This window comes from Mastomys coucha, unplaced genomic scaffold, assembly GCF_008632895.1.
Source record: "Mastomys coucha isolate ucsf_1 unplaced genomic scaffold, UCSF_Mcou_1 pScaffold7, whole genome shotgun sequence".
NCBI lineage: Eukaryota > Metazoa > Chordata > Mammalia > Rodentia > Muridae > Mastomys > Mastomys coucha.
The window spans coordinates 28,074,510-28,091,879 of NW_022196913.1; the positions used below are offsets into that span (position 1 = coordinate 28,074,510).

The 17,370-nt window shown below is 41.0% G+C and overlaps 1 protein-coding gene across 2 annotated transcripts in view; it reads left to right on the forward strand.

Moving 5' to 3' along the window:
* Slc17a1 (solute carrier family 17 member 1) overlaps window positions 1-14,577 on the forward strand; it is a 29,598-nt gene extending 15,021 nt beyond the window's left edge. For both annotated transcript variants that reach the window (XM_031358297.1, XM_031358298.1), the window contains exons 11-13: window positions 5,896-5,986; window positions 10,143-10,279; window positions 14,125-14,577. In XM_031358297.1, the coding sequence (XP_031214157.1) occupies window positions 5,896-5,986; window positions 10,143-10,277 (226 nt within the window). In that variant the 3' untranslated portion in view covers window positions 10,278-10,279; window positions 14,125-14,577. The remainder of the gene's footprint in view (window positions 1-5,895; window positions 5,987-10,142; window positions 10,280-14,124) is intronic.
* Window positions 14,578-17,370: the final 2,793 nt, after the last annotated feature.

Here is a 17,370-nt window from a genome sequence, read left to right on the forward strand (position 1 = left end):
TTCCTCCTCCTCTTCCTCCTCCTCTTCCTCTTCTTCCTCCTCTTCCTCCTCCTCTTCCTCTTCTTCCTCCTCCTCCTCTTCCTCTTCTTCCTCCTCTTCCTCCTCCTCTTCCTCTTCTTCCTCCTCCTCCTCTCCTCCTCTTCCTCCTCCTCCTCTTCCTCTTCCTCTTCCTCCTCCTCCTCTTCCTCCTCTTCCTCCTCCTCCTCCTCCTCTTCTTCTTCTTCTTCTTCCTCTTCTTCTTCTCCTTCTCCTTCTTCTCCTTCTCCTTCTATTTCTTCAACTCTTAAAAGAATTTTATAGACATAATTTCTCTGTGTAGTTCTGGCAATCCTGGAACTCAGAGATCTTCCTGTCTCTGCCTCCCAAGTCCTCCCATTAAAGGCATGCACCAACATATGCAGGTCCTGTAGTGCTTCTTTCTCATAGTTTTACAGTTTCAAGTCTCCAATTACTTTTGAGCCAATGCACTGTATATTATATCAAAAAGAAGGGCACAATTCTGTTTTCTTCTGTAAGTAGATATACATTGTTCTAACAGGTTCCAATACTATTTATTGTTCCTTTTTTAATTTTCTGTTCTTGGCAATTTTATTAAAAACAAATCCTGCATAAATACTTACTTTTATTTCCTAATTCTATTTTGCATCCTTGGTCAACGTGTCTGCTTTGATGTCAGTACCAGGTCCCTTTGACTGCCATGCCTTCGAGGTATGTTTTGGAGATAGGTAGTGCAGCCCTCCTGCTTTATTCTTTGTCCTTGGTTCGGCTTTGCCTACCTTTGTGAGGACATCTATTTTAACAATTACTTTTTAACTCTGTGAAAAGTGTTGTTTGCATATTTACAGGGCATGAATAGAATTTAGATCAACTTTGAGAAACAGACATTTTACTAATTTTAATTCTTCTGACCCATGAACATGGGATGTGTTTCTCCTCTGCATGTGTTTGTTCCATCAATGTCCCATAGATTTAAAGTACAGCTCATTCATTGGTTAAATTTCTTCCTTACTACTTCATTTCTAGTACTTTTAAAGAAGATTATTGCAATTTTTCTTAATTTGTTATTAAGTAATGATTTTAAAATAGTGTTCTCTCTGGTAGGGTGGTACATGTTCTAATTCCAGTTCTGGAGGTGAGGGCAGGATGTGCAGAATCCAAAGTCAGTCTCAAGTATTGAGCAAATTTCAGGCCAGCTCAGCCTACATAAGGTCTCAAAATGCCCAAAACAGAAAAAGAAAAAAAAAATCTCTTTCGTCCTTGAATCCTGATCTCAGGGGCACTTCAGAATTTCAAATATTATAAAGTTCACAGGCAGAAGAATAACATCTCTAAGGAAATATCTGTGTCATTGAATATAAATAACAATAATCATAGACTGTGCACCTGTCACAGATCTATACAGAGTAGCCCAGAGACAGTGGGTACTTATTTCAGAGTCAGATTATTGGATTATTGATCTACATGGTTGGTCCCCTCATCTATAAACAGGGGCCAAAAGAGAATCTTTATCTCATGGTTGTTGAAAGCATGGAGGAGCCATATGTTTGGCACATATTTATAATCCCAGCACTCAGGAAGCAGCAGCAGCAGCAGAAGTATTTCAAGATTAAGACCACCTGGTCTATATATATAGAATAAGTTAGTGTAGGTAAAATGTATATGGTAGTGCTTTCGCATATAATGAATGTCATTGGGACTGTGTACGTCATCATTTCTGCTGTTAAATGCATGTTCAGATGCTATTCTCATAATGACCTTACGAGATTTTATGACCTTACTTATTTTACTACCAAGGAGATTTACGTTCACCTACTTAACTTTTAGGTTGTGGCCGCTGGTGTGGAATTTGTGTTAGTCAGCTCTCTGCCACTATCCCAAGTACTTGAAGTAAGCTTGTTTATGATGAGAAAGGGTTAATTTTTAGTCACAATTTGGGGACTTTAGTCCTTTATGGATGAGCTCCATTGCCTTAGCTCTGTGGGGGGACAGCACTTTGTGGCAGGAATGTACATGCAGCAAAACTGCTAATCTTCCATCTGGTACATAGAAGGGCTGCATCTCCTTTGAGGGAATATTCCCCAGTGACCTAAAGACTGTTCCTTAGGTCATACACTTCCACTACCTCTGGTAGTATCAACCTAGCAACCAAGCCCTTCGCAGCCAAGTCACTGGCAACTAGCAATCAAGCATCACACAGGCATGTGAACCACAGCAGGATACTATCTAAGATTTTAGTTCATACTTGCTGAGTGTGAAAACTGCTGTTTATTAGCAATGTCCTTTGAGAGATTTCTGTGACTATCAGAGACAGCTCTATAATTCACAGCAGCTTACATATAGCACATGGAACCATGGGACTAACACTCCTTGGAGAATGCAGACAAAATGTTAACAGGATTATCCAAAGCAGTAGCCTCTAGTAAAGTAAAACAAAACAAAGCCCCACTTACCACAAATTTGAAAAGAAACTGGCCCACCAGGTTCACATAAAGTGCAAAAACTGTATCCAGTTCATTCATTCATTTAGTTTCAAGAATTACCCTTAAAAATGCCACCAGGTATTCTAATTGTATAGAACTATAAGGGCACAAAAATTATTTGATAAGGAAAGTGCAACATCAATCGCTTCACAGCCTGTCGGCTAAGACCAAGTGTAAAATGTCAATATCAATTAAAACTTAAGGCTATATTCACAAATAAGTATATGTGTAAAATCATAATTATCCTGTTAGTTATACCTTTTGTGCCTACCATGCTCCGGTATGAATATAATAATCTTATCCACATTCTACGAGTGAGAAAACAAAGGATGAAGACAGTGAGGTTCCATACCTAGGTAGGTTTTTCTGCAGAGCTGCCTAGCTATACTCAGCCCTGGCCTCAGTGGTGCTGTCTGGAAGCATCAAGCGGCATGTAAGATATCTCAGCAGGTGACCACTTGAGTGACATCTAATTTGCCTTAAGCTGCATCACTCCAATGGACTTAAATTCCTTGTTACAGCAAAGAAAATTTGGAGAGGAAGAAGAGTCACGCAAATGTGGTTTCATGAAAGCATTGAGAGAACAAGACTGAGTGAGACAGGGAAAGCCTGGGAATGTAGTGCCGCCAAGCCTTTGGGGGTGATAAGAGGGCCGCCGAGCCTTTGAGGGTGATAAGAGGGCAGATGATGTTACCAGCGGACTCTTAGGATGATCTGTGGTGTGGTAAGGAAGCAATGACATCTCCTACGGCAGCTGTAGAAGCAATTTCAGTTATTTTAACGTTTTAAATCAGTAAATGGATTGCATGCCTTTGAATTCTCCTTCCCAGCCACAGTGGCATGGATTATGGTTCAGACATCTTAATTTTGTTCAGATTTTATTCAATCATTTTACACTCAACTATTAAATCATTAAAAACTAAAAAACAAAAACAAAAACGAAAAACAGAAAAAGAAACATATAAACAATCTCCCCCAAAACAAAGAAAATAAACAAAAGAAAACACTACAATGTTCTTCCTACCTTCCTTCTTTTCTTTCTTTCCTTCTTTCTTTCTTTCTTCCTTTCTTTCTTTCTTTCTTTTTATTTCTTACAAAATACTTTAAACCATGAGCTGTTCCAGCTGAAGAATAAGCAAGTTACAGCTGAGCATTGTACAAAAAAAAAAATCTATCTTACATTAAAGCAATTTAAAGATTCTCATGCTTTCTGGTATCAAACCCCCACTGTTAGTAGGAGACTGAGACGCAGGATAAAGCTCACACCTGCCCAGCCCATGTCAGGGAGGTGCTCCATCTTGTGGGTGCATAAGGAATTTCAGAGGAAGTTGCTGGGACAATGACATGTGCCCAACGTCCTTATTTCCTACACTGCTTAAATTAAATCTACAAGGAAATACGGCTTTGCTGCCAAGAAGAGACATGCATTAAATGAACAGATTCAAAGGTCAGTGGGATGAGAAGAAGCCTGGCAATACTGTCATAAGACCAGATGAACAAGGTTTAGTCCAAGAAGCATCGCTAGAAATTTTAAAACATACTTCAGAATTGGAAAGATAAGTGTATCAGACTTCTACTTTTGTTCACTCATAAATTGCATTTATTTATTATTGATATGAATGTGTGTATGAGTGGTTGTGTGTATGTGGTGGTCAGAGCACAACTTTGTAAAGTCAGGTACCCACCTTAGGGGTTGAACCCAGGCTGCCAAACTTGCACAGCAACTGCCCTTACCCACTGAGCCAACTTGCCAGCCCATACATTTTTATTTACATTCATCATGACTTGGGGGAGTTCAAAGAATTAAGAGGTTCTACTGACCTACACTTAAATAATTAGACACAGTTGCAAGTTTAAGGGACTTTTGGGGTCTCAACAAATTATCCACAATAAGACGTATTTGGAAATGATATTGATGATTAGAAGAACAAATGAACATATCTCTCCCAATGGACATAATAAGACAATGCTTTATAAGAACTAAGTCTGTGTAATTATGAATGGTCTGAAAGACTTGACTGAAGGGTCATAAAGCAGACTGCAGTTAACTCAGCACGACTGTACTCACCCAGAACACATTCTCTGGCTACAGTGGCGTATGTCTGCCATTGAAAGGAAAAGAAGACAGTCCAAAGCAAGCAATAGCTGTAAGAAGTTCTCACCATCTCTATTCATCTCCAAAAGCCAGCCCATATTTAATTCTGCAGCTGCACAGGATACTGGAAATATGGATGGACCTGAACAGGTTCACATCAGTTTCTTAAAAGACTTGACTCAAGAGGATCCTAAATACTTTTAGGGGCCCATGCAAGTGTTTCCATTTATCTTAAGATTAAAAGAAAAAGCATAACCTTTATGATGGTAGAAAATGACTCTGTGTGTGTGTGTGTGTATGTGAACTAGTACTTTTATGAGCTCATAAAGACAGAAGTAACAAGAGCTCCGAAAAGTCATAACTGGCTTCAATTCTCTCCATGGGTTTTCGTGCTACAGCAAACAGGTGAACTACAGAAACTGAGGCCAGCCAATGGTTCCTGCCACCACCAATCTTGGTGGCTGCTCAGGAGCTTAAGTATTCTTCACAATAGGACAGTGACTGGACACATAGGACACTGTCCACCTCTCCCATGACTCAGCTCAAAATGCCAATCTGTGACCTTACAGTGTTCCTAAGCAGAGGCTGATAAGGTAAAAGAAAAGCTCTAAACATGTAAAGGCAAAGAAGATACAGAGTGGACCAAAGGAAATAAGAGAGTCTGAAGATTCTCCTGCTCATGAGAGGAAAGACCTTCTAACACAGAACCTCTAACACTGGACTAAAGGGTCAAAGCTCCAAGGCCTGAACCAAACTCCTCTTGACTAAGCAGCAACTCACCCTCCATGGCTGGTGGACTTGCCCTCTCCTTGGTCTATGACAAACTATGACTTTCTTGTTTATTTGCTCATTTCCATCTAAGGTTGCTATGAACACCCAGGATTGGCCAATCACAGCTGCTTATACACATTCAATGAGCATTATCATTTCCCCACCCAGGGACTGGCAGCTATCCTTGGGGTTGGTGGCTCAGGGTCTATGTGATGAGACCAAGTGAACACAGTCCTTCAATCAGTCTCTACCCAGTTCCTACAAGTAGCCCATCTCGCCTTTCTGAATGTCTTCGGCTGTACCTACAAGTCTCAAACACTGCCATTTTACTCTAAGTGTGCTCCCATTTCCATAATATCATAGATTCTTTACTGCTAAGGTCAACCTTTCCGATGCTGTGGAACAATGAGAATGGTGTTACCATGCTTATGAATATAAGCAATGGGGATGGGTGTTCCGCCATTTCTCCCCCAGCCTTGCTGGTTTGGGTGGCTTTTCCTGAAGCACTCAGACCACTTTCCATCTGTGTTCTCTTTCCTTTCTGTACAGATATTATGGATTTCTTAAGGCAGTCACAGCCTTAATTGGAATGTTTGGGGGCCTAATTTCTTCAACTCTTGCTGGGTTAATCCTTAACCAGGTAGGTAGCGTGCAGATGTGCATACTTATTGTTTTCACTATTGACTTTGGGAAGAAAGTCTCTCTCCCTCCTTCTCTCTCTCCTCTCCCCGCCCACACACATACACCACAAAAGGGAGGGCATGCCAACTACAGATGAGCTTCTGTAGCATTTGAAGAAAACTTCGATGAACTCAGAGGGTCCTCTGACTCCACAATCTATTCTTTCTCTTTGTCGGTTAGTTGTTAATGTTGGGAACTCTTTATTATGAAAATGGGTCTCTGGTTTTAATGGGGAATGTTTAGCTACTAAAACAGGATTTTGACTATGAGTGAGGGTAATGGAAGCAACAAGCTTTATCAGAAAAGAGACTAAAATCGGGACAACACAGAGCTAAAGGTTGAGGGACACTGACATGTTTACCAAGGCAGGCTCGCATCTGCAATTGTTACAGAATTACTTCAACTCTTCATGATGGTCACAATTGAAATATTCCACCAATTTAAAGTTACTTAAAATACATGTTTCTGGCTGGTAAGATGGCTCAGTGGGGACAGTGCTTATTGGACAATCTTGTTCGAATCCCAGAATCCACTTAAAGGTGGAAAGAGAGAACCGACTCCACAAACATTTCCTCTGACCTCCATATCCATATCGTGGCACATGCATGTCCACACACACACACACACACACACACACACACACACACACACACATGTCCTGCAACACATATACACACAAATAATAACACTCTTAAAATACATGCCTTGTCTTGAAAAAATACAAGAGAACATTTTAGAGATTCAGAAAAATTGATTCTAGAGAGGTGAATGACCATAGGACCACTGGCTGCTGTGGATAAGTGGACAAATAATTATCCATAAACCACAGAGCTAGGATGGGCATACTAGCTTAAGTGTGTAGTGAAAAATGACTGCGCCTCATTCTGCACCCGCAATACGGGAGGTCATGCTCCCTGACACCACAGAAGCTGTGAGCGGAGGCAGGAATTGCATCTTTAAGCGGCACTTTACTCACAGTGTGGGATTCAGTGATTTGAGAAGGCAGTGGGTCAATGTCCTCAGAAAAACTGCAACCAGCTGCTTTTACAAGGAGGCAGTCAATCATTCTGGAGGTCAGTCTTGCCCTGTTGGTCAGGTGATCAGTGACATTTCTGAGACTTGTGATGTCTGGGTCTCTAGGGGCGTTGCGTCTTGCACTTTCCCCTTATTCTCTAGGAGCCTGAGACCAAGCATTTCTTGAAATGCTGAGTCTAAATAGTGTCTGCCAATATCAACCATGTCCTCCTCCTTTACCTGGGCTAGAGCATTAATTCAGAACAGCCAGTCACTAGCACTGTGTGATAGCGTGCATGTGCAGGATCCTTTCTACAACATGGAGGACAAAAGAACCCTTTATAGTTTAGAATACAAAAGGCTCCTCCTCTACCCCAATGCCCCAATTGAGCTAGCTCATAAGTTTATAAGGGAAAGCTCCCAAGTGGAGAAATTGTGGTGGGAATTCCTTGGCATGGGCCAAGGTGAGATAGCACACATGGTTGGCCACACTGCTCATAGAAGAGCCGCCAAGATCCTGATTCTCATACTTATGATGTCACAAAGGCAGAAGACACTGACAGAACTGTACATACACCAATAGGAGTGGTGGCCTCATAGAGAAGGGAAATTCAAGGCAACCAGGCTCAGAATCTTACTGAGCATAGAGCCAGCTATACCCCATTCTTCTACCAAGTCCGTTCAGTTCCTAATTATTGTCAGCTGAGAAAACTTTTCTGCTAACTTCTCAAAGGTGTGAGGAAATAAAATTTCAGAAGTTTGCAAAGTTGTCTCTGCCCAGGAAGGAATCCTGCCTTTGCCTAAGTGTGAGGGAAGAGAAAAATTGAGTAAAATGTGCCCTAAGCACATGAAACAATAACCCAACAAGAGTTTGAGGTCCACACTCAAATCCTGTTCCTCCCCTAAATATTTTTTTTTTTATTTTATGTATATGGTGATTTTTCCTTATATAAGCCTGTGTACAACATGTATTCCTGGCGGCCACAGAGTCTGAAAGAGAACATAGTATCTTCTGCAACTGTAGTTACAATCCATTGTGAGACACCAAGTGGGTGCTAGAAAATGTGAACCTCAGTCCTTTGGAACAGCATCTAGAGCTTTTCACCCCTAACCCATCTTCCAGCCCCATCAAACCCTATTTCTTCTAAATGTCACATGCCAAGAATTGTTTTACAAGACCTTAGCTTTCTGGTTAAAACAAATTAAGTTTTTCTAGAGAAACATCCTAAATTCATGCTTCATGGGGTTTCAGGACATATGGCACAAAATTGAAAAAAAATTACAAAACACTTGAAATGTGAAACAAACAACAAACAAACACAGACTTAGAGCCTCAAAGATACTGGAAGCGATGCAGGTATTTAAAGAAGTGAAAGGAGAGACAGAGGATGTCAGAAGCATGGCAGGTGTCAGAGAATCTCATTTACTCCTTGCGGTCAACAATAAAACAAATTAAAAATATAAATATCAGATGCAATGTAAACAAAAGGAGCCTATAAGGACTCTGCTCCTATCAATGGAAGAATGGTTAGTTTGGGTTAATTTCCTTAAGGTAAACAGTTGTTAAGGCTGGAAACTGGAAGGGGAGTGAGTTTTCCTTGAAAATTGAGCAAGCTAAAGATGATGCAGAGATAATAGCAGACAATGTCTGCAAGAAGCAGGAACTCAAGGAATTGTGCCAAAATGGCAGCCTTCTTTTTTTCCTATTGGAAAAAGGACTTCTGAATTTGGGAGTGTAAAGTATGGAGACCCCAGTAAACCAAACATTTTAGCTGGAGATTTTCCAAGGACCGCATCTGAAGGAAAGGGTGACTCGAAAAAAATAGCCAATTCTTGAAGTCTGCCTTTGGTCATTTGGGTGGCAGAAAAAAGCAACCCAAATTTGAGGTTCTTCAGGGGTGCTGAGACCTCCCAGTGAGCCCCAAGGAAGCAAACGAAAATACATCTAGGTGGAGGTGACCTGGTTTCTGATACAATATAAATATGTAAATAGCATAGATCAAGGGTCTGTATGGATTATTTTCTAAATATCTGAATAAATAACACAAAATAATTTTAGTATATTATTTATAGCCCTAAAATAAAAATTATATTAAATATATTTAAGAATATATTTAATTATTTACTTATCTATGGAGAAAACCAGGGGATAGTTTTTACAGAAAAATTTAAAAAATTAATAAATGGCAATATACACCATTTATTATTTTATTATGTTAAAAGACTAGAAATTGTAAAATGCCTTCTAATTATGTTATAAGAACTACTGGTTCAATAGAATCCCAATCAAAACTTTAAACTATTTTTTTGTGGATATAGTGTTTTTATACAATTGGCATGTGTGTGTTCACAGAGGGCTAAGAATAACTAGGGAGCTTGGGGTTTTCATTTTGGTTTGGTTTTTGGTTTTTGTTTGGGACAGAACCTCACCATGTCAGCCTGGCTAACCTGGAACTCAGTATGTATCCTATGCAGGCCTCTTAATTGTATCTCTCTGCCTTCCTCTGCCTCATCAATGTTGAGATCTCAGGCATGTGCCACCACATCCATCACCAGAAATGCATTGAAGAAGAAAACTTGGAATGCTTTCCCTTAATTGTATTAAAATATTGCCATGGTAAATATGAAATAATATGAGAGGCACTGTAGCAAAATAATAATTACTGCACATAGATTGGATAAAAAAGTAATTGTAGAGCATAGAAATTATTTAAATCTGGCAACTGTATTTAAAAACACTTTCTCTCTACATTCCTGTCTATACACACTTATCTGAACAACATTCTCAACCTGGTCTACAGAGTGAGTCCCAGGACAGCCAGGGCTATACAGAGAAACCCTATCTCGAAAAAACCAAAGGAGAGAGAGAGAGAGAGAGAGAGATTATATTGATAGCTGGTTAAAAAAAAGAATTGTATTTATAGAAAGACAAAAGCAATTACTTGTGTCGAGTGAAATGATTAATTTCTTGGTTATTTATACGGTTTTGAATGCTTGAGTGACCTGTGTTGACTCTACATATTATTTCAATGCTATCTTTTAAGTGTTATAAGACAGAAGATCAAGATCAGCCACTCATACTCTGTATTTTAATCCCTCAGGATCCGGAACACGCTTGGCATAAAATCTTCTTCTTGATGTCAGGCATTAATGTGACATGCCTGGCTTTCTACCTTTTTTTTGCCAAAGGAGAAATTCAGGACTGGGCTAAAGAAACAAAAACCACACGGCTGTGAAGGTGAGACATTATCAGATTAAGGACAAGTGTTGAAACTGAAGATGTAGGGGAGGGAGTAGAGCAGCCAGAAGATGAGCTGTTGAGATAGAGAGCAATCAGAGCCACAGGCTAGAGGAGGGGGAGCATGCTAAACCTGAAACAGTAATGCTGGTGCCACCTCCCAGTGGTAGCCTGCTCTGGAATTCTGGGGAGACATCAGAGTTGCTATATAAATTTGAGAAACTGAGCTTGAACAATGAACAGTGAAGAGCAATGCAAGAGAGATGAGGAATTACTCTTCAGGAACATGGAATAAGGTCAAGGAAAGGTGAGGTGTTGAGGTGAAGGCCCTAGTATCTCCCTAAAGTGCTCTCTAGGACTTAAACCTCATGGGATCTAAAACTCACCACTGGGATAGGCAAGAGCTATCATAAAAGATGATCCAAGCGAAAATAGCTTTCAAGTGAATGACGAAGAGAAGAGGTCTGCTAAGGTGAGAGAATCTGGCACTTTGCTTTTCATTTAAACTATGAACAGCGAGTAGACAGAAGAAATGACTCATGGATTAGAATTGTCAGTTGTGAAATAGCCCTGTTTTTAAGCTCCATTGAATCAAGAAGCCATTGGGGTAACTGCCATCATCTATCAGTGTCTCACAGGAGAGACAAAAAGACTGTGAGCCTGCTTTTTATTTTTTTTTTTTATGCATGGGGGAAGTGAGTGCACATGTGTGTCTGGGCTCCTGTGCATACAGATGGCTGTGTATATGGAAGCCAAAGACAGCCTCAGATGTCACCCTCATGCTGCCCAGCTCTTTTGAGACAAGATCTCTTATTGGCCTTCAGCACAATAGAGTCTACTGGCTGGCCGTTCAGGCCCACTGATCTTCCTGTCTCTGCTTCCCTAAGTGTTCAGGTTACTAGCATGTGTCCCAATAGTGGACATGGATTCAGGGAATCCAACTCAGGTCCTTGAGATTGCAAACCTTTGAGCCAAGTATTTGTTTTCTGTTGTTTGTATCAGTAGTTTGTTGTTTTATCAGTAGAAAAAGGAAGGAAGAAGCAAGCAAGGGAGGAGAGAATATGACGTAAGGAAATAGAAACAGTCAGAATAGACAATTGTTCGTGGAAAGAAATATGGAATCAAAGAGGTTTTGTTGCTGCTCTTGGCTGCTTGCTTGGAGGGGAGACGAAGCTGCTGATAAGCCAATTGTACACAAGAGCCACTGCTCATTGACCGGTCCTTTCTGCTGTTGATGTTAGTGCACTTTTATATCTACTTTCGTCAGAGTGTGTTACCCAAGAGTTCCTTTGTAAGAACTTGATCCAGTGTATGGTGGTGCGAGGGCCTCAAGCTCACTGTGGAGTCTAGGCATACTTGCCTGGACTATGAGATCCTTGTGCCTTAGCCTCTTAAGCCCTGACATTATAAATGTACATTACTGTGCCTGATTTTTTAAAAAGATTTATTTATTATTATAAATAAGTACACTAGCTGTCTTCAGACACACAAGAAGAGGGTGTCAGATCTCATTATGGATGGTTGTGAGCCACCATGTGGTTGCTGGGATTTGAACTCAGGACTTTCAGAAGAGCAGTCGGTGCTCTTACCCGCTGAGCCATCTCGCCAGCCCACTGTGCCTGATTTTTAAATTCCATTTTAAATGGAATTATTTTTTCAGTTTAATGTTTGTATTAAATGCAATAGGAGTACAACTTGTGTACTGCCCTACAGTTTCATTAAGCTTAGGTTTTGGTGGATACTGTCAAACTTCTAATTAAATAATTTTGCTATCCATGAATATAAATAATTTTTCTTCAATTTTCAATCTAGATAACCTTTTTTTTTCTTCCTCTTCTTTAATTGCTCTGCTTAGCACCTTTAGTATAAAACTGAGTGCAAAAGACAAGAGAAAATATCTCTTATTTGGTGCTTTTCTTTGTTGGTTTGGTTTGGCTTGAGGAGTAATGTTTGGTTTTTGGAAGTTACTGTGTGTGTGTGCATGCACACACACACACACACACAGGTTTTCTCTCTCTTATCTCAATAAGTATAGTTCAGACTACCCTTGAACTTTGTATGTAGCCCATGCTAGCCTGAAGCTCATGAATTTTCCACCTCCATTTCTAAGTGCTTGGGTTTCATGACTATGCCACTACGACCAGATTTAAGGATGGGCACATTTATATTGTTCGGACCTTCAGGTTGTTACAAAGCCTTTCTGCACCTCAACTCTCTTAGAGCTTCACTTTGGGATTATGTGTTTGCTATGTGTTACCCCACTATACCCAAGGCACCATTGCAATGTCACAGTTCAGCCTACTATGCAAGATCGCACTGTGTTGCCACAGATGGGCCCCTTCACAGTAGGAGAACAGAAGTGAACTTCTTAGACAGAGATCTGTGGTCAAAGCAGCGACAATGTTGTTGAGAGGTGTTCAAATATCTGCAGCATTTCCCCTCCCTAAATACAATGCTCAGCAATCATCCACAGCAAATTAATGTTCTGCCCTGCCTACGGGTGCTGATAGACAGGCACTAGGTAATGTATAATTGACATGTAAAAACTTAAACACACATGCACACAAGACTAAAAATGTCTAAATGGAAAAGGAGGGCATACAGATATATAAAATCATGTATGTACAGAGGACATGAAAATCATAGTGCAACAATCTAGGGCAACAATGGGAACAAACTGGGAGAGAGGAGGACAAAGTGAAGGGGAGGCAAGCATGGAAGGGATGCACGCAATGTATGTTACCTGCTTATGTGCAGCAGTTCTTATGTAGCATGGTGCTGTATACATTGAATATATACAATGAAAATTTTAAGTTAAAAATAATAAAATTAATTTAAAGAAGACTAGAACAGGGCTGGACATGGTGACATACACCTTTAATCCTAATGCTCAAGAGGCAGAGGCCAGCATATCTGTATCGGTTTGAGGTCAGATTGTCTCTATAGTGAGTTCCAGGCCAGCTGGGGTTACACAGTAAAACCCTGTCGCAAAATAACAAAAAATAAAAACAAAATCAAGTCAACCAAACAGAAGAACCCAACCACAAAAACAAAACAGGACAGAATAATGTGCGCTTTCTTCGTTGTTGCTCCAGTCAAGTCCCTGTGTATACACTCTGGTTTTGTATCCCAGGTTCTGGAGAGGATGCATGAGTACAGAGATGCTGATGTGGATGTCTGATAACAGGCAAAGGTCAGGCTCATCCTAGTCTGTCAGATAGCAGCCCCTCCAACCCTGCAGGTGACAGTGATCATTCTCGGAAAGGTGTTTCAGGGCAGGGACACAGAAGTTGGAGTATGTGCTTGGTTGAGAATCACCAAGAAAGGCTTTATTTTCATTTTCTTAATGACAAATCAGTTTATTGAGTACTGAAATTTGGGATCAGAGAGAATCTACCTATTATTACTATAAATGCAATGGGTTTTGAGCACAGCTATATCAAACTACAGGCATGACAACTCTGACAGGCAGAGTGGGTTTTTTTTTGTTTTTTTTTTTAAGGCAGGGTTTCTCTGTGTAGCCCTGGCTGTCCTGGAACTCACTCTATAGAGCAGGCTGGCCTTGAACTCAGAAATCCACCTGCCTCTGCCTCCCAAGTGCTGGGATTAAAGGCATGTGCCACCACTGCCCAGCCAGAGTGGGTTTTTAATTTGCTTGTTTTGTTTTCAGGATGCAGCCTCCACACATAGTACTGAGTGTTCTTGTGTCCTGAGAGTGGACCTACAAAATGTTGCAGTTGCTCAGATATGATCACATACATTTTCCAGAGCAGGGCAGAGCAGGGCAGGGCAGACGAAGGTGGCAGGTGAGCACCTGACAGTCATATTTATTTTTATGTCCACAGGGAAGACATGTGGAAATGGCATTGATAATCTCTCACTGGACAAGAAAGATAACTGGAGAAGAATCTTCTAGCCTGCACTAATGTCTCTGAAGTGTTGGAGCACTCTCTGTATGCAAGGACTCTCCAGTGACATCTCTATGTACTTTGTTTCTTTTTTCTACAAAAGTTAGTTGAAAAATGAGCGCCAAGCGTGAGGTCAGAATCCTTATTGAAAGGAAGGAGAACCTGTATGGGATTGCAGTCCTGGGAGAGTCCCGAATATCTAGAGACAGGTAGCGTGAGGCTCCTGAGGGGTTGGTATCACCCACTTTAGTCTGAGTGATTCTTTTGCACTGTGTATTGTATATAACAAGTTAGACTTCTGACTTTGAAGGGGAGTTTATTTATCTGTCTTCCTCTATGATCCAATAAACAAACATAAGATAAAATTTTACTCTACGACTTCATGAAAAGCCTTTTGGTTTGTGGCTTGTTTGGTTTCTTTTTTCCATTTTTTAAAAATAATTTCCAACATTTACTCCTCTTTGTTGTAAATATGAGAACCATTTGAAGAATCTCAAATTATTTGTATTCTTTTAGGATAGTCCATTTGGAAAGAAAAAAAATTTTAAAAAATCAGTTTATCTTTTGATAGGCCCAGGGAGAAATTAAACTTGTTATACACAGTACCTAAAGATGATTGATTAGCAAATAAAAAATAGGGATTGGCAAGGTGGCTCATCAGTTAAGAAGACCGACTGTTCCTCCAAAGGACCTAGGTTTGAATCCCAGCATAAACATGACAACTAACAGCCATCATCTATCTTCTGGCCCTCATGGGCACTGCAAACACATGGTGCCTAGACATGCATGCATGCAAATCCCTTGTATGCATAAAATAAAAATAAGCAAATTTCAAAAGAGAAAAGAAGAAACCCAAGAGCCATGGGAGGGAAAAAGATGGATTAATGAAGACCTTGGATCGCTGACTCTGTACCTTAATGAGACTCGGGTCAGTTCCAGGATTGCCAAAGAGAATGATGGTGTCACACCTAAAATCCTGATACCAAAAGAAAGAGAGCCTGTGGGGCTCTGAAATCAAGGCGTATAAATTTGGAGAAAAAAAAATTAGTGGTATGCATGTCGGGAGCCAGCTGTGGTTCGGATGTGCTGCTTTCTCCGTTATGGCGGCCTGGTGCCCCGACACCCCAGACTGGAAGGATGAAGTGGAGGCTGGAGTGGTTGGGATCTGCAGGAGCCTGGTCCATCTGGGAGTGAGTGCTGGTAAGGAAAAGGCTTTCGGTGAGGATTTTAAGGAAACAGCTCTCCTAAACTATCTTAGTTTGTGTCTTTATTCTGGTTGGGCTTTATATGCTTGCTTATTCAGGGTGAGCAAGGACTAGATATGAAACTTGGAGCGTGGGGAGGAGGTTTCAGGGTGACTGTAAAATCATTGGTTAGAGTTTAAAGTACTGGGAGTGCCTCATGGACACAAAGAAGCATTCCGGGACCCCAGGTACTTGCTAGGTGGGTTCTTATCCAGGAAAGAGAAGTTGAACTTGTAGGTCTGCCAAGGACTACTCGACCATGCCCAGGGAGAGGGTATAGGGGGCTGGGCTCACCAGACAAGGTCAGAAAAATGGAAGCCCTGCTGGTAAAGAGAGTACTCCATTTTGTGCAGAGTTCAGAGGAGATATCCAGACGTAGTAGACTGCAACCTTAATTGCCAGGGTTTCCACAAAATGGGTTCCTTTCTCTCTTGTCCTTAGTAGCTTTACCTGTCAATTTGACATAGCTTAGAGCCACCTGCAAAGGGAGTCTCAATTAAAGTGTTGATCAAATTAGATTGACCTATAACGTGTTTGTGGGAGACTGGTTGATTTTTTAACTGGTACAAGAGAGTCCAGCCCATTGTGGTCAGCACCACTCAGAAGCAGATGGGCTGTATAAGAAAGCTAGTGAAGTATGAGCTGTGAACTAGTCAGCAAGTATGAGCCTTCAACTGAACTGGCAAGTGGCATTTCTCTGTGGATTCTGCTTCATGCTCCTGCTTAAGTTCCTGTCCTGACTCTCCTCAATGATGGGCTATAACCTAGAAGTGTAAATCAAATAAATTCTTTCTTCCCAAAGCTTGCTTTGGTCATGGTATTTGTCACAGGAACAGGAAAGAAACTAGGACTCTTTCCTGTTGCCTTTGTCCCCCCAGCTGGTCTTCTATACCATCCCAGAACTTCTCCAATAAGGAACTTTACTGTAAATGGAATTTCACACTTTGTTTAAAGATGTCGCAAGCAATGCCTGCCCTGGCTTCTGAGCTTTCTGGGTTTACATTCAGGTTGGGTAATGGGAACTGCCATAATGGGCCAGAAGAAGAAGAACGTGGGTATTCCAGGGGTTGTATGGGAGGCAAAGCCTGGGTTGGCCATCTGCATGGCATCTCTTCCATGTCATTTGTTGCCTGTCTAATAAGAACAGTGTAGCTTTTGTCTTACCCACAAACCACTTATGCATCCACTGTACTTTCAAGTACAGAAAAAAAATAAAAGATACTAAAAATGAAACCCACCTTGGATTTCTCACTAGCAAATATGGATGTGACCTTGGGCCGGCAGTGGAAAGGCCAGGCCTCCTTCATTCCATCCTCCTTATCTTCCTAGCTAGGCCTTGGGTCATACAATTCCTCCCTCAGCCTTCTCCCAGGAACTGTGCATTCAAGCTTGGTGCTCTTGCTAATGTCACTCTCATTTCTCAGCTAGCTCTGCCTCAGGGTCTTCAACAAGCTTGCCCCACACTGTGCCCAGTTCAGTATCCTCTCACCTTTCTCCCTCCCACTCTTTTACCTTCAAAGTCCCAAGAGCGGACTCTTTTTCTCCTCACTCTGCTTTCTCCCCATCAGCCAGACCTCTGCAGATTGGTGCCACGTTCACTATTCACTCCTTTGTTACAATGCATTCTTTGGAGTCTCCATCTTAGTGTTCAGCTCTTGGTTTTACTTCTATACTTTTCTTCCTCCCTCCCCTTTTCCCTCTATCCTTTCCCACACATAACTCCCTCCCTTTCTCTTAATCACCCTTTAGCTGACCATTAAACACTGGAGATCTTGAAGGATTACTCATAGACTTTCTCTTTTTGTGTCACACTGTCTACCCAGGCACTCTCATTCATATTGAAAATTTCAATTATGACCTATATTTAAATTATTTCCACATTCATAACTGGACCCCCAGATGTCACAAGTGCCATCCAAACCTTGTATCCATGTTCCTA